General features: G+C 41.5%; 1 protein-coding gene across 1 annotated transcript in view; it reads right to left on the bottom strand.

The window, feature by feature from the left end:
* Positions 1-7,026: 7,026 nt before the first annotated feature.
* The window catches only part of LOC124880274 (mitogen-activated protein kinase kinase kinase 11), a 57,967-nt gene continuing 37,073 nt past the window's right edge, over positions 7,027-27,920 (bottom strand). The window contains exons 6-10 of the mRNA XM_047385307.1: positions 26,823-26,939; positions 21,847-22,015; positions 20,221-20,333; positions 19,443-20,063; positions 7,027-15,799 (exon numbers count right to left, since the gene is read on the bottom strand). Of these exons, the coding sequence (XP_047241263.1) occupies positions 15,198-15,799; positions 19,443-20,063; positions 20,221-20,333; positions 21,847-22,015; positions 26,823-26,939 (1,622 nt within the window). The 3' untranslated portion in view covers positions 7,027-15,197. The remainder of the gene's footprint in view (positions 15,800-19,442; positions 20,064-20,220; positions 20,334-21,846; positions 22,016-26,822; positions 26,940-27,920) is intronic.

Below are 27,920 nucleotides of genomic sequence, written 5' to 3'. Positions count from 1 at the left end.
CTCCCAGGTGTTTCATATTCTTAGTCACTCACCTAAATAGGAAAGACAAGAGAACATGCAATTCAAGTCCGGCACATGTCAGAAAATGGCTTAGAAAACAACCCTAAACCTGCCACACATCTACAGTCAGAGTGACTTCTTAAACACACAGTGTGCAATAAGAAAAGAAATCACCAGCAGTTTTCACTGTCAGAAAACTGCAGCAAAACATGGCATCTTAAAGTGACAGGGTCTCCTTAACAACCATTACACCCTGTCTACACAATAGCTGATATCCATTGTAAAGTATGGTGAAGGAGCTTTGATGCAGTGGCCTGTTTCTCTGAAAAATGACCTCAGAGTGAGTTGCATCAGAAACTTAGAAATCTGCCAGATTTTATCAGGGAATTGAAATAAGGTCTTCATCGATTAAGTGTGTCACCAGCAGTTTTTGTAAAACAAGCAAACAAACAAAAAGAAAACCCAAGATGTTACTGCTAAAAGTTTTTTTTGTAGTTTTTAATCCGCTACTTGTAGAAGCTCTTTTTGCTTACAACTCAAATAGCTACTCCTTGGAGATATTACCAGGGCTGCTCTGGGTTTTTCGGATCATTATCTAATCCACCTCATCCCAACCTACAGACAGAGACTAAGAGCGTCCAAACCCAAGGTTCACACTGTTAAGAAGTGGACTGAGGAATCAAAGCAGATGTTACAGGCCTGCTTTGAATGCACAGACTGGACTGTTTTTGAAACCTCATCCACTGACACCTGTCAGTGGATCAACAGCTTCCTGACGGACCGACAGCAGCAGGTGAGACTGGGGAGCATCTTCTCCCGCACCAGATCAATAAGTACTGGAGCCCCCCAGGGGTGTGTTCTATCCCCACTCCTCTTCTCTCTGTACACAAATGACTGCACCTCATCGGACTCGTCTCTGAAACTCCTTACGTTTGCAGACGACACCACTGTCATTGGTCTGATCCAGGACGGTGATGAGTCTGCATACAGACAGCAGGTGGATCGGCTGATACACTGGTGTTGTCAGAACTACCTGGGACTCAACCCACTCAAGACTGTGGAAATGGTGGTGGACCTTCGGAGAACACCACCCTTATACACCCCCCTCACCATCCTGAACAACACTGTATCGGCTGTGGACCACTTCAGGTTCTTAGGAACCACCATCTCTGAGGACCTGAGATGGTCCTCACACATAGACACTGTTCGAAAGAAGGCCCAGCAGAGACTGTACTTCCTGAGGCAACTCAAGAAGTTCAACCTTCCACAGGAGCTGCTGGTCATCTTCTACACTGCCATCATTCAGTCTGTCCTGTCTTCATCCATCTCAGTGTGGTTTGGCTCATCCACAAAACAGGACAGGTCCAGACTGCAACGAATAATCAGAGCTGACCTTCCCTCCATCCAGGACTTATACAGGTCTAGGGTCAAGAAAAGAGCTGCTAAACTCTCTGCAGACCCCACACACCCTGCACATAAACTGTTTAGAGTTTTACCTTCAGGCCGCCACTACAGAGCACTGTTTACTAAAACCAGCCGCCACAGAGACAGTTTCTTCCCCCAGGCTGTTTCTCTGTTGAACATTTAATAAAGTACAAAACAACTACATACAGATGTTGCAAATGCACCTTTTTATTATATATGTGTATATTGTACATATGTATACTCTTTAATGCAAAAAACAAAAACCAGAGAGCAAAGTGTATCGGAATCAAATTCCTTGTTTGTATGTACAAACTTGGCAATAAAGCTGATTCTGATATTTCTACTTAGACCAGTATCAGATGTTTTAATTTTTAGAATGATATCCAGTCTGACTTCTAGTAATCAGGGTGAGTACCCCAAAAGCAGACCTTGATGATCGGACAGAAATTTAACAACACTCAATAAATGTCTTTAATGTGAGAGATCGGTCCAGCAGAATGCAAAACAAGCCGGGTACATTTCCTCAAGAGGTGGAAAATAATGTAAATCTTGAATTACTGTTCCTGAAGCCGAGGAGAGATGTTCCGAACTTAATGAAGCTGCTAAGATGATAAATGTTTTGGCCAATTTTATCTCTTTCTGCTGGAAAACCTGATAATTTTCTATTTGAAACTGATTACAGGCAAAACACAGACAAAAGAAAAAGTTTAAATTGTAGCTTGAGCTGAATGGGAAAAATGAGCTGCCTCCACTAATTTTGTTGTTATACTCATGGAGTCAGCGAGTGCTTAAAAGGTGCATAAACATAAAACAAGAAGACTATTTAAAAGAGAAAAAATAATGCATTTGTCTAAAATAATCTGACCACCAGAGAGAGCATGACTGTTTGTAGCCTTTGGGTTTGGACAGCCTGCAGCGACTGAGAAAGCAAAGAAGCCATAATTGTGGCAATTTCATCTGTTGCTTTGGATCCATCGAGTAGTAGATTGTTTCACCCAAAGCCACTTACAAATTCACATGAATATTGGCTTTGGCATCTTGCTCAAGGGCTATTCAATTTGTGAATTGACTGAACTGTACGAGCTGCAGACATCTAACAGGCCTTTTGTACACTTCTAAACTTGGTAAATAATCAAGATGATGCTTGGTAGAATGTGCACCGATAAAACAAACTGCTCCAATTATCTGCTAAAACTGGTGTTACCGTTTGCATTCAGTTTATTTGGGTTGAATCGAATTTGAATGTATGTAACTTTGAATCTGTTTGTACAGGTCCTTCTCAAAATATTAGCATATTGTGATAAAGTTCATTATTTTCCATAATGTAATGATGAAAATGTAACATTCATATATTTTAGATTCATTGCACACTAACTGAAATATTTCAGGTCGTTTATTGTCTTAATACGGATGATTTTGGCATACAGCTCATGAAAACCAAAAATTCCTATCTCACAAAATTAGCATATTTCATCCGACCAATAAAAGAAAAGTGTTTTTAATACAAAAAACGTCAACCTTCAAATAATCATGTACAGTTATGCACTCAATACTTGGTCGGGAATCCTTTGGCAGAAATGACTGCTTCAATGCGGCGTGGCATGGAGGCAATCAGCCTGTGGCACTGCTGAGGTCTTATGGAGGCCCAGGATGCTTCGATAGCGGCCTTTAGCTCATCCAGAGTGTTGGGTCTTGAGTCTCTCAACGTTCTCTTCACAATATCCCACAGATTCTCTATGGGGTTCAGGTCAGGAGAGTTGGCAGGCCAATTGAGCACAGTGATACCATGGTCAGTAAACCATTTACCAGTGGTTTTGGCACTGTGAGCAGGTGCCAGGTCGTGCTGAAAAATGAAATCTTCATCTCCATAAAGCTTTTCAGCAGATGGAAGCATGAAGTGCTCCAAAATCTCCTGATAGCTAGCTGCATTGACCCTGCCCTTGATAAAACACAGTGGACCAACACCAGCAGCTGACACGGCACCCCAGACCATCACTGACTGTGGGTACTTGACACTGGACTTCTGGCATTTTGGCATTTCCTTCTCCCCAGTCTTCCTCCAGACTCTGGCACCTTGATTTCCGAATGACATGCAGAATTTGCTTTCATCTGAAAAAAGTACTTTGGACCACTGAGCAACAGTCCAGTGCTGCTTCTCAGTAGCCCAGGTCAGGCGCTTCTGTCGCTGTTTCTGGTTCAAAAGTGGCTTGACCTGGGGAATGCGGCACCTGTAGCCCATTTCCTGCACTCCTGTGCACGGTGGCTCTGGATGTTTCTACTCCAGACTCAGTCCACTGCTTCCGCAGGTCCCCCAAGGTCTGGAATCGGCCCTTCTCCACAATCTTCCTCAGGGTCCGGTCACCTCTTCTCGTTGTGCAGCGTTTTCTGCCACACTTTTTCCTTCCCACAGACTTCCCACTGAGGTGCCTTGATACAGCACTCTGGGAACAGCCTATTCGTTCAGAAATTTCTTTCTGTGTCTTACCCTCTTGCTTGAGGGTGTCAACAGTGGCCTTCTGGACAGCAGTCAGGTCGGCAGTCTTACCCATGATTGGGGTTTTGAGTGATGAACCAGGCTGGGAGTTTTAAAGGCCTCAGGAATCTTTTGCAGGTGTTTAGAGATAACTCGTTGATTCAGATGATTAGGTTCATAGCTCGTTTAGAGACCCTTTTAATGATATGCTAATTTTGTGAGATAGGAATTTTGGGTTTTCATGAGCTGTATGCCAAAATCATCCGTATTAAGACAATAAAAGACCTGAAATATTTCAGTTAGTGTGCAATGAATCTAAAATATATGAATGTTAAATTTTCATCATGACATTATGGAAAATAATGAACTTTATCACAATATGCTAATATTTTGAGAAGGACCTGTATGATTAAATTGACTTTTTCTGTCTTAAGTGCCTTGAGACAATATTTGTTGTAAACTGACACTACATAAATAAACTGAACTGAATTGGAAAAAATATAGAAATTACAATCGATATAACTCCAAAGGAAACCTTCAAGTGTTCAATGCAGTCACACCGCTGTGCTCCCCGTCCTCAGTGTCCATGGAAACAGGAACCTTTGAGACGTATGCTGGTATAAAGGAGGGTCAGGCGTTGCAGAAGGTTCCTGCTTCACGTCTTCTCTGATGCTGCTGATTCCTGATTCTCTGTGTTATCCAGCTGAAGTTGGCAGTTTGTGAGCTCTCACCTCTTCATTCGGACTAAAGCTGTTTCCTCGCAGACCTTCTCGGGTTCTGACATTCGATGGCAAACATGGAATACTACATCAGAGACAGAGCCTCTGCCACCGCATGCATACAAAACACCTAAAGCTATAAATAATTAGTTTTCAGCTATGGGATTTCATGATCTTGGCATATGCCAACAAAATAAAACAATATTTCTTGTGTATTACACAGAGATTTTATAAATTCCTGATCATTGACCTAAAAGCCTCCAAGCTTAGGAAAGAAATCGGAAAATATTACATAAAGCCTAACAATAGTCTGTAACGAGGTAAAAAACAATCGTCTGCTCTGACAAGGCACCAACACAGTGTGAAATTAAAAAGTATGGTGGCCCAAACTCATGTTTTGGAGGACACACACCTGTTAAAGCCTGTCATCACCTAAAGCAACGTCTCACCACTGACTCACACCATGTCCACGTGATAATGCTGCACATGCACATGCAGAATCACTGAACCACAATCAGTTTATTCAATTCATAATACGGAAACTTCCTCCTACTTTTTTAGATTATCAAATGAAAAGTTTTAGATCATATGTAGACCTAGTGTCGGTGGTTTTTGCACCGATACAAATTTTGGTTCCTGGAATCTTTGCATCTTCAGTATTTAGATGATTATGCAGTGTGCACATTAATTCACTGCAAAAAGTTTTATTAACCTAAAACGTTTAATTTATGAACAAAGCTCACCACCTTCATATTTTTGCCCTGAGAGAAAACAGTTAACGTTTCTTCATTATACTCCCATCAGGCTCATTATAGTCCTATCATCAGCACAGGTTAAACTGTGAAAGAATCCAGCTGAAATTACTGTCGATGTAATTAGTAGACGGATTTCTATAAAAGGGGGACAGATGTGTTGGAAATCATTGCCTTAATGTGGGAACACTGGTTTCCTTAGAAGCTTGCGCCCATCACTATGGCTTCTAATGTAATGAAGCGATGCTGCAAATATTGCAGGGGAAAGTTTTCCAGATCAGTGACAACTTCATGGTGAGGGCTGCATTGATATCCAAGACACCCTAGAAAGCGAAAGAGGATGTACAGTCATGTGCTAACATTGTGTAGCATTGGCTCCAGTGGTAAGGGTTCGTCCTGTTACTGGTGAGGTTGCTGGTTCAAACCACTGCTCCATCTTGGGTGCTGGTGGTGGTCAGATTGTATGACAGACCCGCTTCTGTTAGTCTGCCCCAGGCTACGTTGTATCCTACCACTGTCAGTGTAGTAGGATACAGCACTATAGAAGCGTAGGCCATTTACCATTGTAAACATTAGGGGACCAAGAAAAAACCTTGAGGGCACCCATGGCTCAGTGTGATAGAGATGTGTTTTCCAACCAGGACTAATTGCGTTCTGCAAGTCAGAAAGTTCTGAATCCAGAAACGAAAGGCAGTGTTCAGACCAAGCAGGAGCAACTTCTTTATTTCATGTTCACATGAAATTTGCTGCGTTTGCTACAAACCGATTTTAAAACTTTAAAAAATTTTTAACTGGCTCTTCAATCTACAACAAAAATATAAAAAAATATATTGCAGTCACAAAACACATTTGTATCACTTTTGCAAGAGACTGATTTGCAGTCTTAAGACCTGGAGTGAGAAGCCTCCACTGGGTAAATTAGAATGAGATTTGAGCCACCAGGAGAAGAAACAATCACAGATCTACGAAATCTCAGTACGAGGATGAAAAGCATGGTTAATATTTGTTGGATTTCTTCTTTTAGCTGGAGACTGAAAATAAGTAATATTCTGTCTCTGGAAAACATTCTACTGGGGATTAGCTATATTTGATCTGTCAACGTAAACCTGGTGAACCATGTAGACTAGATATGGTTTTGTGTGCTTGGGATTGGGGGTTTTTTTTTTCTCCCCTCTCCTTTTAGTCGGCAAATTCTGATCACAAGCCTGCTACAATTTAGGATGCGTCTGTCAAAATCAGCTTTCTTCACGTAGTACAGCAAACTCACACTTCAGCTGAAATCCTCCCAAACCTCATGCATAGATTTTAAATTTTTTTTAAATTAAAAATGTGGCATGATGTGAAAATGTCAATTATATTTTCAAACAAAATAATTGCTTTGATAGATAATTGTTCTCATTGAATAAATAACACATTTGTTCCAGTCTGTGACTGTTGGTGCGACACCGGAGGTTTCACACTTCGTAATTGGTGTCTAGTGTGGCGGTGAAGTGCGGGAAAATTGTTCCAGACCATTGTGACAATAGTTCAATCAAACAGCAGAAATTTCACACTATTTTTATATTTGAAGAATAAAGAAATCATGAAAGCCTCCCAGCAGTGGCTTAAAATTGTGTTATTGCACTGCTTTAGCTCAAAAAGAAAAGTCACAGATGAGTCAGGAGTGTTACATTTTATTTGGTCGTTTCTTTTTCAGCTTTTTTTTTCCTCTCCACAGGTTAAAACCCATTGTAATAGTCATGAGAAATAAAAACATTTTCACATACTGCATACAGAAATAATACTCTAAACGCACAGTAAAAACTGTTGATTCAGGCCCAGCCCAGTGTGAGACTTCAATAAGACAACATGCAATGAGGAGGAGTTTGCAAAAGTCCAAAGGTGTGCGGAACCTTTAACGCGCGCGCGCAGTGACGGTCAGTGGGGCGGGTGGACGATGTGACGATTGCGATCTCACACCGCCGAGAAAACGATTCTCAGTTATGTTAGGAATGTACATACAGGCAAAGAAGAGATGAAGCCTGTCTGCAGTTAAAAAAAAAAAAAAAAGAGAAGAAAAACCAGCCCCAACTTTGATTGAACAATTTAACACAGTATGGGTGCCCCAAGGGACCATTAGGCTGAAATTCCTGTTCATGATTTTTACCGAGATGCTCACGAAGAGCCAAACTTTTAATCCTGCACTCTGCAGAGAAAATATTTTACAAATGAAATGTGCAGTTAATGTGTCCAGCAGGAAGCACCCAAACATGCCTTGTCAAGACTCCAGTGAAAACCTAAAACTAAAACCAATCATCCTAATGTAGACTGCGTCAATAGCCACCTTCAAAAAAGTCTTTATCCAGTGTTTAGGAAGATAGCCAGCCATAAAAATCCTTAGGAAGCCCTGCATATAAATGCCGTGAGTGTCCTCGGTAGGCTTGCAGGGAGCTGGGAGAAGTAAAAACCTTTAACTGTGCTGAAATACTGAGTGTGAAACATTTGACTGGTGAGTCAAGGGAATTTGTTCCATCCAGAAACTTGCAAATTGCATCTGTGCATCATTGGGAGTTCAGCTCTAATGAAGACCTGAAAGAGACCACCCATTGCTAAATGCTCCCATGCTTCCATTAATTACTTTTAAATGCCTTACAGAATATGAATCAGGTTGACTGTCAGTAGATAAGCAAAGTCAGAACTCCACATGCAGTGCTGTGATTAAGTATTTGTCCCCATCCAGATTTCTTGTTTCTGCTTTTATGTCGCAAAAAAGTTCAATCATCAAATAAATTTTAATATCAGACAAAGATAATCCGAGATACAATAAAACCAAGCTTTACGGTCATGCCACACCATTGTCATTGGATTTCAGTCCAAGCCACTCCAAAACATTTTTAATAACCATTTTAACATCATATTTGTGAGCTTTTGGTCATTTTTATGCTGCACACCTTCAGGATAGAACTAGGAGAATTAATTAATTCAGGCAGGCTCATAAACAGCCCCACACTATGATCACACCACCACCGACATGATTGGCTGTTGGTAGGAATTCTTCTTAATGGTCCTATTGTGACCTCTAGAAAAAGTCAGCGATGCCCTCTTGGAGTAATTTTGGTAGGCAGGTGCAAGGTTCATCACTGTTCATCGTGTTTTCTTCATTTGCGGATGATACCTCCCACTGAGGTTTGTTGGGCTGCATGTAGGCATCCATACAGACCTCTAGTAGACCCCAACTGCTGGCACCGGAGACAAAATGTATGTCATATTGTAAACCTTTCCAGATTGATTGGTGTTAATCATGGTTATCTAATGATTTAAGAAGGGGTGGGCAATTACCTTTTAAACAGAGCCAGGGTGGCTTGTATTATTATTCTCTTTAAATAATTGAAAATAATGAATTGAAAGCTGCATTTTGCATTTACTCTAGTTAGCTTTGTCTAATGTGAAAAGAAGTTTATCTTAAACATATAGCTTTGACAAAAAACTAAAGGATGAAAGGGGGCAAATACTTTTTACAACTCTTTAAAAGCTTGAAAGACTAGTTTATCTAATGAACAAGAGAAAGGCCAAAAAGATCTTCTACCTGTATGAGCAAACAGTAATAAATCATTTAGCCCCTCCATATCTAAGAGGTGATCGGAACTTATCCAACCAAATTGATTTGCAGCAGGCCTGTTCCATACCGCAAAAGCAGAAATTTAAAAACTGAATAGCTTCTGCAAGAGAGGAAGATGACAAGGTAATTGAGTGTCAGTAACTAGACAGAGCAATAATCACAAGCAAGCGGCTGCCACATGCTGCTGAGTTCAGTGAGGAAAGCGTATTTGAGCGTTGGACTTGATAACCTTGCTGAAATCTGTGTTTATTTTCCAGACGCGCTGCCAGTTCTCTGCAGGAGCCAACGCTCTGCTCTTGGAAACCAATCAGCCTTTCTTTCACAGCTACTATTCATTTTGTTTTCATTGTTATTGGAAGAGAAGGGACAGCAGATTGTGACCTTGGGTGCCCACGCTGAAAGAATTAGAAATAATATTCAGTTTCACAGACTGAGCATTAGCTTCTGCACCTGGCGGCATCCCTCACAGATGCGGCTTTTCCCCACCGGGATCCGCCATTGCTGTATGGTCAGCAAAAAGGTCAGATTTAATCATTTGGGCCCGGCCTTACGAGGCCAAACAAAGGTCCGGGCAGGTGTTTCACTTTTGCAAAAGCTCGAACCGGCAATAATAGCTCTGGCTTTGATAGCAAGCTGAGAAGCAATTGTAGCTAACCTGAAAACCTAATATATTTGTAACTTAACTAAGCCCAAGCAAAGAAAAAAAACTGCCAATGATAAATGGAGTGAGAGCCACAGATTGTAGTGACTGTAGGAGGTAAATAATGAAATTACATTTCCACTCAAAATTTCTTTAAGCCAATCTAACCCAGTATGATTACATGCACACCGTTTCTCCTCAGTTCGACAAGCATTTAAATGATACATTTTATTTCCCTTCCTTAGTGACAAAGGTTTATGTGTTTCTGTTGCAGAGCTTGGTTAGTTTACCCTGAAGGCTTTAAAGTAATAGATTTTCAACCTCCATCACCATCCCACCGCGTTGCAGCGGCTGCATATAGCACATTGATTTATGTTATTTATCCTCTCCATTTTTTTGACAGAGAGGTGAATTAGATTCTGTCTGCATGGGTGCAGAAACTGGAAGTTGGGAACACACATCAAACTAGCAAGCAATACTGATTCGTTCAGATTTGGATAGAAAAACCAGAAAAAAATCAAATCCGTACAATGTGAAGCTGTGCATGAATCTTACGAAGTTTAGTAATAACACCTAATTCTAAAATAAATATGAAGTTTTACGTTTCTCCTGGAGGTTTGGTTTAAAAAGCAAAACTTAGCTTAAGCACATTGCTAATGCTAAGCGAATCAAGCTAGCTAACAAAGAAAACTGTTTAGTTAGCTTTTTAAGTTTCTTGTAATGTTTTAGTTCAAGTACTTATGTTTTCAATAAAGCTTTACTTTATAATGCTTTAGGTTTTCTGATTTGCGTCCATCTAAATGGCAACACACATCCGTGACGTATAACGCCAATCAAAACATATGGCCACTATTGGCTAGTAGTGGCAACACGCATCACTGGTGTATTATGCACGATAAAAAACAAAACGGGAATTTAATATTAAGGGAAACAGCTTAATAGATTGACCTTTCAGTTTCTATTAAGGCCATCGCACATCAGCAGCATATGATGTTTATGTCAAAAAATGTGCCCCGATTATTTTCTATTAAGGGCAAAAACATTGATGGCACTGAAGCTTTAAGCAACAGCGCCGCCTAGCAAACTTGTTTGACTCAGAAGCATCAGCTATCCACGACTGAAATCCACTAATCTGTACAGTCCTGACACACTTCCACAAAAAGTGTCTGATTTGGGTTGATGGTGGGAAAAAAACTTGCAAAATGATGCTACAAACATATATACCTATTCTCCTTATAGCTATAGATATAATCAATAGAGTACATTCATTAGCAACAACTGGTGGTGGTACTAATTAAATACTTGTTAATTTAATAACTGTAACAGCTAAATCAATGTCTCAATCGAAGTCTGAATGTAAACATCAATGCTGACACATTGGCCATTTTGCATTCAGTTATTACTGTAAATGCTCCAAGCATGTCTTTAAATGAGGTTTGTCAAATCAGGCCGGAGGGACTTGACTGTCAGCTGTACTCAGAACAGTGACTTGTGGTGAGGGACTGCCTGCTTCCTCGATGCGCAGAGACCCGTCAGGACTTTCTTGTTCGGGGGGAGGGGATTGCGAATGGCAGCTATGCTTCTTAAATCTGACAGCTAAAACCAAGAATCAGACACCCTGTCAAAGACAGCCTGAATAAAATGTGTCAAGCCCTTTTCCTCAGGGCTAGCAAATTAGAAAACCTAGTTCAGGGAATCTGAGTGTGGGGAGTATTTATGTGCAAATGCAGTGCTTATTCATTCTGTTGCAGAAGCGATTACCAGGAAGAAAAACATTCCCCCTCTGGATGCAGGTAGGAAAGTAATCATCTGTGAGAAGCACAAGAGACTCCTTTTATTTCAAGTTATATTTTAGGTCCTCAATTATTAAACATTTTTGATCACTGTCTTCTTTTGAAAACAGCAGCCGCCCAAAGGTAACGACTGTCATAAGATAGATCTCGTCAATGTGTGTTGACATAACGAGACAAGGCATTAACTGTTAACTCACAATCCCAGTTGAATGTCCATATATTTTGTTTGCAGGGGCGAGGGATCATTGCAGCTAATAAAATAGTTTCTAACTAGTTTGTAAAGCAGGCCAGTCATACTGTATGTATTTTGTGAGGTGGTTATTTCTCTCTGTTGCTGCTTTGCACCTTTGTTTTTGGTAAATTCATGATGGACTTTTCTGAATAAAAAGTGGAGCAGTTTGCTGTTGGACATTCTGTACCGACCACTTTGTGGTCATATCCACTTTGTTAACTTTTTTTAAAATCTATTGTTTGTAAGGAAATTTGGTTGAGCTGCTACTATAAATGCCACGTACCAGCAGGAGGTGCTTAGCTTTATTCGGGTTTTCTCAGGGGTCATAAAGCTTTCATATTTCATAAGAGTCAAAACCACAGTAAATGGAAATCTATGAGATTGCAGCATTTTATGAACATTTAACGCATGCATTGCAACTAAAATAATATAGCTTATTAAATATTGCATGAAAGCAGTTCTTTAGGATTGTGATATTGCACATATTGATACTGATCTGATATACTTCACAGCTCTAGATGAAATGGCAACTCGTAGGTACAAAATGACTAAGGAGCAAATTAACCCAATGAGTGTTTGTTTCTGCATTCCAGCGAGCTGTTGTGTGGCTGACCGACTTCAGACTTTTACGTTTCTAGGGATGACTATTTCTTCCTAACTGGTAGCCATTTAGTAAATCTTGTGGCCATTCAAGACACCTATAACACTTTTAGAGTCAGGAAGCAGAAGGACAGCACATAATATTACTTGAAACTCCAGTAAATGATGTGGACCAGTACAGAATGTGTTAAAAAGAAAACAATCGCTCCTCACTAAATGGACTCTGCCCTGGAACAAATGCCACTTTTTCTCTCCCCTCCGGCACATCATGGTTGTTACAGAACTGAAAGCTCCCCAATGCCAGGACTGCTCATGAGAAAATGCTCCGAAAAGAAGAAAAAAAAAAAAAGAGTAGGAGAATGCAGGAGAAAATGAAGAATGGCCAGGTAAACAAGACGTGAAGGAGGGAAGGCTGCAGAATCAGAAACAGCCTTACCAATGAGGGAGAAGAAAAAACGTTGCAGCCAGCAGCTGTAGCCCCTGGCACAGAAAAAAAATAGAAACGGAAGGGAGGAGACCCTGCTCACACAGTCTCTGAAACTTCACACGGGCCACAATGTAAATCTGGATCTGAGTTGGTGCTGCAAACAGACGGATCTCTTGCCTAACGCAAGGTATCGTCAGCGCAAATTAATTAACCAAAATCACTTTGTTAGTGCTACCCACTCCTTTCTTGAGGCTCATTATCGCGGCCAGCTTTCTCTGGTCCACGGTGGGATCGCTGGGGTAACCCCACAGCTGTTCAGTCAAGAATCAAATCCGATGACAGGGCCTCTCCTGGATGAAGCCAGTCAGAATCTGGACTTTGTGATATTTAAAACTATTCTTAGCTAACAGGAAGGCTTTCTGCTATGAATGAGATAAGATAACATAAGATCAAAGCCAACATCCCATCGACAGTCTGGAATGTAAATGATATCATCAGTCACCCGATCAGGCACTCTCAAATTAATATAACCACAACTAAAGCATGAAGCCAACCAAAACAGCCAGACAGGCTCAGAGCAAATGTAACAGAAATCCACCAATTTGACTGTATAACGTGGCCTAGATGTCTCAGCTAGTTGCTTGGCAACTCCATGATGGCCAGTGTCAAAGAAAGACCCACGGGATGGTTGAAATGTCTGAGAAAGCCAAAGAAATCAGGACGATTTACCTTCAAGACTTCTTAATGTGGAAGTATGTGGAGATTTTATGGTAGAAAATGTATGAAAAAACAAACTGATAGTGTTTTAAAACTGATATGTGTGGTTGTGAGCAGTCTGAGTTTAGAATGAGGAAGAAACATCCCAACGTCCCAGGGAAAAGCTCGGATTTCTTGGAATTGAAGTTGTATAAAAGTAAAGGATTCCTCAAAAGCAGTGGAAGGCTCATGGCTAGCAAGACAGCAGCTGATCAGGCGGTCTGACGCAGCCAACAGCCTCCCCCACTGCAGTTTAACTTGTTAATATCTAAAATCAGTTAAAAGGGAGGTCAAGAAGTCATCCACAGCTCTGAGGATTGCCTCATGTTTCTACAAACTCAGTGTGATAGAACATCTTTCTACTACAGGCAAGGAATTAACGACTATTACTAAAAGTTAAATCTTAGAATCTGCACTTTTCTCTTAAATAAAAAGCAACAGAAGAGTGAATTTTTCATTGCATCAAAATCAAATCCCGTGTTTTTCTGAAAAGCATGGAGACGCTGGCCAATGATGAGAAAACAGTGAAAAGTAAATACAAATCTAAAACTCAGCATCAGCTGTGCTGCTTTTAGATGTTTGAGCTGTTTTAATCTTCCCAACAGATAACTATATCGTCCATAACGTCTGGAAAACAAGGGATCAACACCAAGATTTCTTTAAATGTAAATATTGTAGTATTTGGGTTAGTGATTTTTTTTTTTTTTTTTTTTTAGAAAGCTCTAAAGCGTTTTCAAGTTCTATGAAGAATGTAAGATTTTGACTTTGCTACCATAATGAAATGTTTGTGTTCAGCCCATATGTAGCCGGCCCATCTTTGTCTGCGCTGCTCTGCTGCCTGGGCCTGGCACTACACGGAGCTGAAAACAGCTTATTTGTAAGCACCTTTTGTCCGAGCGTTCAGTGGCATTCCTTGGCATGAGGAGGGGATGCAGAGGGCTCCTCATCCCGCTTCCTGTGCCGCGCCGCCTGCCAGCCGAGTGGATCTGTCCAATCCCTGGCGTTTCCCAAGGAATGTGACTGGAATGCTTTCTGCTTCTGAGGGGAACGCCCGAGTCATGGTTTTGTTATGAATTTCATGAGCGGCCTAGAATAGCTGCTGTGAGTGGATTCTACCATAAGGCAGCAAACAGTTAAGAGAAAAGAAGCTTTGTTTGAACAATGAGACACAGATGCAACGCACATGATTTCTTTAACATGGTCTGGAAATTTAGGTCAAATTCCTAGCATCTTAGGTGTGCACCAGATAAACGGTTCACAGGAACTTCGAAGAGATATTAAAAACACTTCACAAAATAAGGCACTCCAATTTTCTATCATTGTCCTGAACGTTGTCAGTCTGCAGCGCAGTAGAGGCGGATGAAGCTGTAAAAATGGCCTGATCCACCTCTGTATTGTCACAATGCTTCAAAGCTATGGGGAGAAAGAAAGCAGGTGATACGAGCAGGCTGACATAAGCTCAAGATGAGGCTGCTGATCTATGAACTGCTCCTTCAAAGGGACAGCAGTAACAGAGACAGACAGGAAAAATGAAATCGGCACCAGCAGTTGGTTCACAGGCAGATATCCCACAATCCATTGTACTACCTTTCCACTGGCTTTGTGCTTTTCAAAGCACCAGGCTGGTATATAAATAAGAACTGCAGCCCCCTCCCTCAGTAGGATTTAAATTTTAAGGTTCCAAGTTTTCGTCCAACAATAAACCAGTAGTAAGGTCCTGGACTGAGCTACTGGGATGAAGTCTGCATTGTGTATAATCCATAACTGGAAATGAGACTGGATTCAGAACCGATCGTCTCTGTGTTGCGTCGGAGACTTGAAGGGCTTGAGCCCCAGTGTTCTACGGGGGTGGGCCCTCTCTTTGGTCATATCCAGAGGCTTGCTGCAAGCTGCCCAGCGCAGGTCCATGAAGGCTGGGTCTGCCGGATTGATGGGCGCGATGCGGAACGATGGCAGTGTGGGGGAGCCATTTGCAGAGCACGGGGCAGAACGGGACGTTGGAAACGGAGCAGAGAAAGGGTCGAAGGGGGACGCAGCATCAGAGCTGTTCGAAGGGTCCGCCTTGAGGGCAAAGGGGTCACAGTCCGGAGAGGGGAAAGGGTCACAGCTGGTGAAAGGGTTGGTGGGTGAGGGCTGGTAACCCAAAGGGTGGCTGTCCGAACGGACCGGGCTACGGCCTCCAGTTGAGATGCCGCCGCCTGCAGAGATGAAGCTCCAAGGGTCAATGCGGGGCCGTATGGGAGAAGGGCGTGGCCGGGGAATGACACTGACCTCCAGGCGGCGGGTTTTGGGGCTCCATAGCGCTGGGTTGGGGTGGAGAGCATAGGGCACAGAAGCCTTGTCCTCAAAGTCCAGTGTGTCTTGGCATAGGGGCAGATCTAGGACTGGGAAAAAAGAACAAACCAGTGTTAGCCTTCAATAGTTTCTTAAATAAAAGAAATTCTCTGACAGTCAAGCTGACCGTTCAGCACTCATCATTATAGTACCATGCTAAAGCATCCATAACTCCTAAACTTCAAAAACGTCAATGTATTTTACTGGGATCTGTTGTGATACGCACTAACAGAGTATAATTGTGACGTGGGAAGAAAATGATACATGTCTTCAAAAATTATTTACAAACAAATAGGAAAATGCAGAGACTTGTGGTAACCCTGGAGCAGCTGTAGGGATCCACAACTCAGGTGTGAGAACCATGTGACTGTACAGCTTTTACATTTTTACCTACACAAATATGGCCACCGGGACTAAGGGCAAAAAACAGAGCCATTGTTGAAAGAAAGTCAAGAAGCTCTGCACAGCAAAAATGTGAGGTAGTCTGTCCATATGAGACAAGAGTCAAACTTTTTTGCCTATTTGCAAAAGCACTAGTAGCTGAGAAAAACAAAAACTGCAAATCACCATCAACACACCATGGCCATCATGAAACACAAGTATGACGGCATCATGCTGTGGGGATGCTTTTCTTCCACAAGGACATAGAAACCGGTCAGAACAGATTGGAAGATTGGGCCCACTTTCAAAGAACAAACGGAAAAAATGGCCCAGTCAAAGTCCAGACCTAAATCCATCCGAACTAAGCTTGAGCCATTTTGCCTAATTAGGAGACATAAGACTTGCAATTGTAATTGAAGAGAAAGGTCGTTCTACGAATGCCGACTCAAAGAGTCTGAATACAATCCAAAGCTTTCAGATTTTTATTTGTAAAACTATTTGAGAACCAAGTGTCCTTTTTGTTCATTTTCATTCCACTTCCACATTTATGCACCACTTTGTGCACCAATAAAACACACAGAGGTCCGTGGCTATATCTTGACTAGTCCCCCTTCTTCTGAATTTAGACTTTGCTTAAAATTCAGCGAAACACAAACCTGTGCAGCCAAATCTATGAAAACAGAAAGATGAAAGCACGACGTCACTGCAGCAAAAAGAAATGCAGTAATGACAAGTGAAGAATGTTGATGTAATTAGTCTCAATTAAGTTTAACATAGTGCTGTTTAACTAGTTGACAGAGCTGCAAGAGCAGCAGACAAGGCGTAAATTGGCGCTGACAAGAACATTAAACTCAGAATAAATCACCTTGAGTGAACATTTGCTGTTTCCAAATGTGAGACGTCTGCCAAATGGTATTATTTACATCAACAGTAACCCTCAAAGGCTGCTGAGCTTTTCAGCTGTCAAGAGTGTGAGCAATCAGAAGCCACAGAAGAGCAGCGGAATATTAAAAAAGGAGACGAAAGTGAAAAAATTCATCCGAATTTACGTCTCTCTTTCAAGCGCATGATGCCAGGAAACCTTGTGGCACTCTATCGCCTGCGTCATTCCAGTCAACAAATATATCAGGGTGTTTAGCTAAAACACTCTTGCTTACTTATGGGTTTTTTTTTTTTGTCTTGTTCGGCTCATAATGAGCCTGAGTGTTTTGTGAGATTATGGCAGCGTGTATGTGGAGCTGTCAGATCGGATCTATGCAGAACCGAAGAATTTGGTAAACACATGGACTGGACGCAGGGTGTGATATTCATACCAAAGGATGCTCCTAAATGGGCTCCTAATGAACACTAAAATGAACACTCCCTTCATTACTGCAGCCATGCAGCCGAACTTTAATCAGAAGGAAGGAAAATCAATGCAGTTGTATGAAATATTACATGATGCAAATTTTCTTTGAGCAAAGGTATTCATAGCGTATCTTACATTAGCTTTTATTAAAAACATAATTCTGCAAACCCCATTTACTCTGAACCTCCATAATAAAATCCACTGAAAACAATTGGCTTCTACCTGCATCTGATTGAATTTTAGTATAAATTCAGCTGTTCTGTCTCAGAGGTTTGCTACAGAACATTAGTGAACAAACAGCATCAAAGAACACAGCTGGCATTCCAGGGAGAAAGTTTAAAGCAGCTTTCGGTTATAAAACAATATTCCAAACTTCTGACAGAGCGCTGTTTCATCCATCATTCCAAAATGGAAAGAGTATGGCACCATTGCAAATCATCCACCTAACCAGACAGAGCAGGCAAGGAAAGTATAAATCAGAGAGGCAACAGGGTGGTCCACGATAACCGTGGAGAAGCTATAAAGTTAGACGGGTCTGGTTGCTGTCAACACGACAGCTATTAGTCGTGCACTCCACAAGTATGGTCTTTAAGGAAGAGTGGCAAGAAAACAGACATAAGAGGTGTTCTTTGCAGTTTGCTGCAGGTCAAGAAGGGGACACAGCAAGCATGTGGAGGAAGGAGCTCTGTCTAGAGGACAACAGAACTTCTGAACCCTCATGCAAAACAACGTGTGTGAGAGAAGACTAACACTTGACATAAACATGAAAACACCATCTCCACACTTCGTGTGTTACAAAGGGTCTGTTAAAGTTCAGACTGAAAGTCTGGGGCAGGACTAAAAAACTCCAGTTGGTAGATGCTCTCTGTCTAATCTAGAGCTATTTTACAAAGACAAATGGGCAAATATTTCAGTCCACTGATGTGCAGAGTTGGTGGAGACATATCTCAAAGTACTTACACCTGTAAAGGCAAGGAGAAGTCCTTCTTCAAAAGTACTCCTAGTCATAGAAGGTAAATACAAATGCATGGCAAACTTTTCCGATTTTTAGCTGTAAGAAGTGTAAAAATCATGTTTTATTGTTCTGCCACTTCAAAATTCTGATCTACTTTGTGTTGGTCAAAAATCCGAAGAAAACAGTGCAGTTTGTGGCTGCATCATCCCAAAATGTATAAAAGAATGTTATCAAATGTGTAAAATGAACACCCTTTGCAAGGCATTGTAGCTCCGGCCCAGATCCGTGCTGAGCTCCACACTAACTTTCCCAGCTATCCAACAGACTGCAGGATTAGCAGTTTTGAATTTGTTACAATTCTATCCAACGTGGTGCACTCATCCTCAGCTATTCAATAAAAGATAACTCATTCTTGGAAGAGTGAAAACCGCTAGAAAAGTGGTAGATAGCTCTGCTTAGTAAGTATTAGCAGTGAAGTACAGCGAGGGCCAGCTGTTACCTGAGATATGCAAATGGCTGCAGAGAAGCTTTGCTGCAAATGAAAAAGCTCCTGCAGCAATGAAGTATCCCCGGTGCCATTAAATGAAAAATATTAAAAAAGCTTGCTGAAGAGAAAGACAATGATAATTCTGGAAGAACTGCGTGGGAACATCGCTATGCTGCAGATGATTCAAGGTTAAAGCCGGATTCTGATTTCTGTGCGCAGCCTCGTGGAACGAGCTCGGTTAGGGATTGCAGATGAATCACGAAGCTCAATTAAAAACCAAATCCAAAACCCAGTCTGGGGAAGAGCAGGTTAAAGGACGCACTCTGTACATTTAAAATGGTACTTCAGAAAAGCAGAGACTTGTAGAAGAGAATTTAACAGCTGAGTTACCCTCGTATTTTCTTGCTGAGCCCTTAAAGTAACGTGATGTAACCGCTTGTTCAGGTATACAGCCTCGCATATAACTGACCTCTACCTGGAAAACTGCTGGAGTCCCGTTTTGAAATGAGAAAACACACTGACCTAGCTGAGAAGCATGCAGCCCATAGCTGGACCTCCTCCTCCTGTCAGGTCTGTGCTCCCAGCCCTCGTTGCTCAGCTCTCCATTGCTGGAACTAGAACTAGCATTCCAGTCTCCTGGGATGGCTCTATCCTGCTGCAGTGGGGTCCCGGGACTCGGTGGGCTGTGCTGTATTTGCGGTGTCCGGGGGCCGGACCTCTCACGGGGATTCGGCGGAGGCGCCGTCGGGGGCAAAGGTTTTAGCTCTTGGTACTGTAGGGCTAAATCCAACAGGGGTCTAGGGAGCGGCTCAGAGGTGGAGAAGGTGATGAGGTCATCAACCACAGGGGGGTCTGTTATTAGGGGCCTAGGGTGGGAGATCTCAAGTTCAAAGGAGATGCGGTCCTCAGAGGAGGGGGGGTTAGTTCGAGGGGGCACCCTAGGGGGAACATCCAATCCTCGACCTAGTGCTACGGAGGCCAAGAGGGAGCCACAACCTAGCAATGCCCGGTGTGTGTTCTTGATCATGCTGCCAAGAGGACCCCTCTCAGGCATGGGGGAGCCGGCTGGGGAGTAACCTCCCTCCTCACTGCCAGAGTCTCCCTGGGAGAGAGGGAGCTGCAGGCTGTCCTTCGATGAGGAGCCTGCACAAAGAGAAAGTTTGAAAAAAAGAAAAAAGAGGCATGAGACAGAGAAAAATGACTCAATGCATTCATTATTCATTCAGCTTCTCTTTCTAATTCACACTTCTAGACTCATGCGAATTTTAATGGCAGCTAACAAAAGCAGAGGGTGCAGTACCGTTTTGCGTGGAGGCCGAGGTTGGTGTGGAGGGTCGGTACTCCTCAAAGTCATCCATGGCGTCTCCGTTCTCATTGCTGTCTGACCCCAGCAGTTTGGCCCTCATTGATAAACTAGAAGCAGTCAGAATTTCAATTAGAGGCTGCTGAAACAAGCAGAACATCTTAGAACATCTTTGCCCTTTGCTTTAAATGTGTGATTTTTTTGGATTTCTCTTCTATTTGCATTTTTGCAGGATTTAAGCCATGATTTTAGTTATTATAATTTATACCTTCTGTTCGGTGTATTTGATCATTTCTCCTTTCTTATATACATTTAATTAAAGTGCGTGATATTATATGTACAGTATCTCACAAAAGTGACTGCACCCCTCACATTTCTGTAAAGATTTTATTATATCTTTTCATGGGACAACAATAAAGGTATGACACTTTGATACAATGTAAAGTAGTCAGTGTCCAGCTTATATAACAGTTTAAATTTGCTGTCCTTTCAATATAGCTCAACACCCGGACATTAAGTGAAACTTTGTGCCTAATAGGGCATTTTCCCTCCCTGGTGTCATGTCACTCATTAGTGTCACAAGGTCTCAGGTGTGTTAACTTTGGCCTTATCGCTCTCACACTCTCATCCTGGTTACTGGAAGGTCAACATGGCACCTCATGGTGAAGAACTCTCTGACGATCTGAAAAAAACTATTGTTTTGCTACATAAAGATGGCCTAGACTATAAGAAGATCGGCAACACCCTGAAACTGAGCTGCACCACGATAGTCAAGCCCATGCAGGACAGGTTTCATTTAGAACAGGCCTCGTCATAGCCCACCGAAGAAGTACACGTGCTCAGCATCACACCAGAGGCTGTCTTTTGAAAATAGACGTATGAGAGGAGGTAGGGGGTCAGCCTGCCAGTGCTCAGACCCTTCGCTGCACACTGCCTCACATTAGTCTACATGATAGCTGCTAGGAGGATGAAGCACATAAAGAAACTGGGCCATAGGGCAGTATTCCAACATAACGACCCCAAACACATCTCCAAGATGTCCTCTGCCTTGCTGAAGAAACTGAGGGTAAAGGGGCTGGACAGCCAAGCATGTCTCAGAGACCTAAACCCTATTAAGCATCGTTGGGGCATGTTCAAAAGGAAGGTGGAGGATTGCACGGTCTCCAACATCCACCAGCTCTGTGACGTCGTCATGGAGGAGTGGAAGAGGATTGCAGTGACAACCTGTGGAGCTCACAAGTTGTTCCATGCCCAAGAGAGGTAAGGTGGTGCTGGAGAATAATGGAGACCACACACAATGTTAAAACCTTTGGCACAACTTGGACAGTTTCACTTAGAGGTGTACTCACTTTTGTTGCCAGTGGTTTAGACATTACTGGCTGTCTGTTGGGTTATTCTAAGTAGACAGCAGATGTACACTGACCACCTTACATTGGATCAAAGTGTCATCTCTTCAATGTTGTCCCATAAAAGGATATAACAAAATATTTACAAAAATGTGAGAGGTGTACTCACTTTTGTGAGATTCTGTTTTTATGTGTGATCTTCCATTGCAGACTGTTAAAAAAAGAAACAAGCAGAACCTAATGAGAACATTGCTAATGGTTTAAAGTCCCAATGTACCTCTCCTGGAGACTCAGCCGCAGAACCTTTGGGCTTTTGGGACTCTTGGGGCTCTGGGGCCTCCAGTGTGGGTTCAACCTCAGGTCTCCATTGCATTGCTTGTGAGAGGGGGTCTCTAATGGCCGAACAGGGGTGAGACCAAAAGTCCTGCTGTTGTCGCTGGGGCTGACTGTGGAGTGAGAAGAGACAGGGAAAAGTAGGATGAAATTAGCATGCAGTGGCTACAGCTTTTCTTAGCGTTAGTTCCTACAATTTCAAAACGGCTAATGTTACCACCTAACCTTAATACTGAGGGTGTGTAAGCCAGACTTTCTGCAACAACTCTGTCACAGTGCTAAACGTTACGGTTCCTGCTATCAGTCTCTACAAAGCGTCATAAGAGCTCATATTCCTTTTGGTCTTGATTTTCAAACTTTAGTCCAGCAGGTGGCGATAATGAGCTGGCTTTCAGCAGCTTGTTTAAAAGAAATTTCTAGCGTTTTCTCTCTAGGAATTTGGCACAGTTCTTTTGCCATTTTAGTCAATGAATGCTAAATTGTAAAAATGCAGGTCAAATAGTTTCTTCTTTAAATATATAGTGTTTTTTATACTTCTGCAAGAAAATGGGAGTTTTAAAACTGCTGAAGAAGTCACAAAAATCTGGCCTGGAGCTCGAACGGCCGAGCGTTCCGTGCACAGATCTAAGCACAGAAAAAGTAAATGACTGTGATTAAAGAGCAAATATATTTCAGAGACAGAAACATTGGAGGTATAAAATCTAAAAATACATTACAATAGGTTTTTTTCTTGAGAAAAAAGTTATGTTAAAATGTCTGAAACACAATGAGCCTTTAGAGCTACACCTCTCTAAAAAGGTGCTGAAACAGGGCTGGTCAGAACCAGAAAAGAAATCCCATTTACCTAAATGCAGCAAATTGTATTTGTTGTTAATTTCAGTTTGGGTAATCATCAAGGTGCTTTTTTTTAGTAGGTTACTAGTCTTTTAGGCCCCCAGGCTATAGTTCTAACTTGCGTCCCTGTCATTTGTCTAATCATCACATAAAACCTTGCCAATCCCACATTTACGCTGGAATTTTTAATTACATCTTTTGTTTCGGCTTTGTACTGATGTCCTGGTTTGATGTTCTATATGTAACACCATCATTGTTCGGCAGCATCATTCTTCTGCAACATGGCACCCTTGTGCTCACATGTTCCTTACCTTTGTGCTTTTCTTTTTGACATATTTCTTGATTTTGGACAAGCAACTGAACTATAACTTTTGTGAGCTGAAAGCCGTTCAAGTCAAAACAGTATACATCAGTTACTTAACATGATTCCTTCATCTTTGCTTTATTTCCTATTTTACTTTACTACAGGGGTTGGACAATGAAACTGAAACACCTGTCATTTTAGTGTGGGAGGTTTCATGGCTAAATTGGACCAGCCTGGTAGCCAGTCTTCATTGATTGCACATTGCACCAGTAAGAGCAGATTGTGAAGGTTCAATTATCAGGGTAAGAGCACAGTTTTGCTCAAAATATTGAAATGCACACAACATTATGGGTGACATACCAGAGTTCAAAAGAGGACAAATTGTTGGTGCACGTCTTGCTGGCGCATCTGTGACCAAGACAGCAAGTCTTTATGATGTATCAAGAGCCACGGTATCCAGGGTAATGTCAGCATACCACCAAGAAGGACGAACCACATCCAACAGGATTAACTGTGGATGCAAGAGGAAGCTGTCTGAAAGGGATGTTCGGGTGCTGACCTGGATTGTATCCAAAAAACATAAAACCACGGCTGCCCAAATCACGGCAGAATTAAATGTGAACCTCAACTCTCCTGTTTCCACCAGAACTGTCCGTCGGGAGATCCACAGGGTCAATATACACAGCCGGGTTGCTATAGCCAAACCTTTGGTCACTCATGCCAATGCCAAACGTCGGTTTCAATGGTGCAAGGAGCACAAATCTTGGGCTGTGGACAATGTGAAACATGTATTGTTCTCTGATGAGTCCACCTTTACTGTTTTCCCCACATCCGGGAGAGTTACGGTGTGGAGAAGCCCCAAAGAAGCGTACCACCCAGACTGTTGCATGCCCAGAGTGAAGCATGGGGGTGGATCAGTGATGGTTTGGTCTGCCATATCATGGCATTCCCTTGGCCCAATACTTGTGCTAGATGGGCGCGTCATTGCCAAGGACTACCGAACCATTCTTGAGGACCATGTGCATCCAATGGTTCAAACATTGTATCCTGAAGGTGGTGCCGTGTATCAGGATGACAATGCACCAATACACACAGCAAGACTGGTGAAAGATTGGTTTGATGAATATGAAAGTGAAGTTGAACATCTCCCATGGCCTGCACAGTCACCAGATCTAAATATTATTGAGCCACTTTGGGGTGTTTCGGAGAAGCGAGTCAGGAAACGTTTTCCTCCACCAGTATCACGTAGTGACCTGGCCACTATCCTGCAAGAAGAATGGCTTAAAATCCCTCTGACCACTGTGCAGGACTTGTATATGTCATTCCCAAGACGAAATGATGCTGTATTGGCCGCAAAAGGAGGCCCTACACCATACTAATAAATTATTGTGGTCTAAAACCAGGTGTTTCAGTTTCATTGTCCAATCCCTGTAGATGCTACATTTTGACTGAAGTGTCTGTATTTTCTAGTCTTTGGTTTTTTTAAAGGATGCTTGTTTATTGATTTTCATAGCCATATTAACATGTCTAATGTTTTTGCCCTTAGGTTTATAAAGTGTGAAATAAAAAAGGAAAAAGGTGAAAACTGATATGCAAGCCTTAATTACCTAATCATTTAAACAACTTAGTGAAACAGTTTTTGTTTAGTGCATTTCTTAAAAGTGTGAAACCCATTAAATGTGGGATTTTGAAGCTCTTTACAAACCTAACGATGTTAAAGCAATGCCTTTTCAAAGCATAAGTTAATGTTTAATTACACTAATATGATGATATAACAAGCGAGCCAGCTATACATGTATAATACATACAGTGAGCGGTAGCCACTGTTTGATCGAAATTCAGCTGGAACATGTAACATGATTAGCTCTGCACTGTTAGGAGCCACAACAACTCGACCTCCGGGAAATCTGCAATCGTGGTCCAGTTACATGATCGGGTTTAAATACTGTAACACTTCCAGAAAGTGTACCTCCTAACCTCAATGTCTCTTAAATGGAGCTGGTACCTGACAATAAGAGGCATAGAAAATAAGCTTTACGTCAGCAGGGCAATGCTACAACAGAGAATTTAGCTAATTTCCTTACGAAATCTACTGCATTTAGTCAGGTGGAGATTGGGCATGTTTTTACAACCCAGTAGATTTGTATGCACTTCAAATATTGGGAACAAATGATAATAGTAATTGTAATGAATCTTATTTTTGTGGTTCTAAAATTCATTTCAGTACCAGAAATGAAAAGGCTCAGTAGGTAAACTTTTATATTTGAGGCAATCTACTACTTGCTCCCAGAAGTGCGCCAAAACACAATTTAGGAAATTATGTCAGCGTTGCAGGTTCATGAAGATCAGACTGCAGGTTCAAAACATCTCCATTTCTATTATTTTCATCTGTTAACTTGCACATTTGTATTTGGCTCAGATCATTATCATGCTTGGACAAAGTATTAATCTTACTATTTTATATGCATTCAGAGGTTGCTTTTCTGTCTTGTTTTGGGATTCCATTAATAAGAGTCAGAATCTCTAACCTGATTGTTTTGTTTGCAATCATTTAGGATGGTCTAGAGGGATGGACTGGAACTAACGTAGCAAATAGAAAGCAAAATGACTAATAAAGAACAATGACTTGATCTGGTTCTACCCAAAACATGCAGAAAATAAACTGTAACAGAAATGTTGTCTAGTTTCAAACACATCGCCTAGCTAGTAAGCTGAGTTGTGAATAGAGCTTAACAATTAGGACACCCAAATATGGGCTGGTTTGCCTTTCTTGTTATCTAATTTCTCATATCATGTATTAATGGAACTGATCTGAGCAGATTAATGCAAGTTAGTCTGGCTGTTCTCCACAGAAATGCCCTTGATAAATCCTTACTTGCTTCTAAGAGGGTGAAAACGAATATCCTCCAAACATATTTTAATGACAGCCCCACTCATGGCTTACTAAACTCCTATTAAGAGAGTCATTTGGAAAATAAAAATGTCATATCACTTATTTATGATTAAATGGAGATGGTAGATCTGGTAGACCTACAAATCACTTTTGCAGATTATTTTTTACTCCAGTTTAAGCTTTTATATCATTTTCACCAGTAACTGCTTCCTGAAATCCCTGTTACCACCTGTTATTAACATTTCCCCTTTGGAGTTGTTCGAAAATACGGAAACATTAAACATTAAAACATGCTGGAAAATCCCTTCAGCAAAATCGGAGGACATGTTTCCAAGAACCGGGCCAGCAGGAGTACTGTGCGTCTGCAATCCTTCTTGACCTCTTTCCATAGAGAAATGAATTATTCCCTCGCTTATTTTTAATTCAGTAAACCACACAGTGGCTGTTGCATGCATTTAAAACGGAATCTGCTTAAGAAGCATGGCTGAATGACTCCCCCTCCTGTTGCATTGTAGTAACTGCAGATAGAAGGACGGAGGAGGTCTACAGTTGAGGAAAAGCAGCTGAGCAGCTCAGAGGAAGTCAGATAATATTTGGACTGGAGCAGACTATAGAAATGGAAAAAGGGTGTGTGTGAGAGACAGAGCAGGGAGGGGAGAAAGAGAGGGAAAGAGGACAGGGGTCCCACAGGGGAACTGGGGAAGACAATAGACGTGTGTTTAAAATAACAAGAAAGGAGATGGAGTTCAGAAACAGAGATGTTGCTACACGAGCTGTGTGTGCAGGCATGATCATAAGCAAATCAGCGAAGTGCTCCAAGTACCTGTACGGTGAACAAATCTGTTCGGGCATAAATATGTGTCTGTTGAGGAAAAATAACTATACTCACGTTGAATTGCACGAAACCGTGGGCCGAAGGAAGGCGAGGAGCCTGAGCCCAAATCTGGAGAGTTCCGCCTCTTTTCCAGGCCCGGGGATGCCTGCACTGTAATTTTATGGATGAAATCTGCAAAAATCACAAAACAGCTTAGACAATTTACTACTGTTTGGAAGGCTGCAACATTTCCGTATTTCATTAAGAATGCTGACAAAGAGCTTCATTCTACTGTGAATTTCCTATTATACCCATAATCTAAACGATTTTTCTCCAACTGCTTGAAACATGGAAAAAGCTGCCGGTACCGTATGCATGTATTTTCAATACTTACATTCCATACAAAGAAGAATATTGCAATATTACAGTACAGCCATATATCATCTCATCCCCTAAATTTGACCCAATGAGAAACAGCATTGAGTGGGTGATACGTTACCAACAGCCATGTTTCCTGCATTTAAATGATGGTAATGATTACCAGTCATACATACATCACCTATCAATGTCCTGCGGCTAATGTAGATTATGTAAGTCATATTAATGGGCCTAGCTAACAGCCAGTGAGTTCCAGCTGTAAGCTAGGACCTCTTATGTTGAGTACCGGCCAATTTCCAGTACTGCCATATGGAAAAGAGCTTTCACTGGCATTGTTTTTCACTACTCATTAAATATATTGCTTTTCTGCTTTGAAAAACTCACGTTTAGTTTAAAAAGTTACAAGAATGCATGATAAATGATGACCAGAAAAAAATTCATCAATGAGTTGGAATTATTTAACTGATTAGGTAAATCACTTTGCTAAATGTAGCCATTCAAAAAGCTCTCCATTTCTGCGTAATCATGACCGAAAGACTTTAAGACAAACTCCTGACATTCATCAAGATCAAATTGAAGTTCATAATTTGTTATCTGCACCTTTGGCGTGCTGGAGTACTTTTTTTTTTTTTTTGCCGAAAATGGCTTAAATAATTAAACTATTCTCTTAAATAATGAATTAATAATGATTATTTTAGACTCTGAGGAGGGTCGGAGTTGAAAGAAAAAATACATACCAGGGTGTAACCAACAAACATGTTGCCATTTTTTAATTAAACATAAATGATAATTTAC

This window comes from Girardinichthys multiradiatus, chromosome 14 (genome assembly GCF_021462225.1).
Source record: "Girardinichthys multiradiatus isolate DD_20200921_A chromosome 14, DD_fGirMul_XY1, whole genome shotgun sequence".
Classification (NCBI taxonomy): Eukaryota; Metazoa; Chordata; class Actinopteri; order Cyprinodontiformes; family Goodeidae; genus Girardinichthys; species Girardinichthys multiradiatus.
This window is presented reverse-complemented; position numbering and strand designations above follow the sequence as displayed.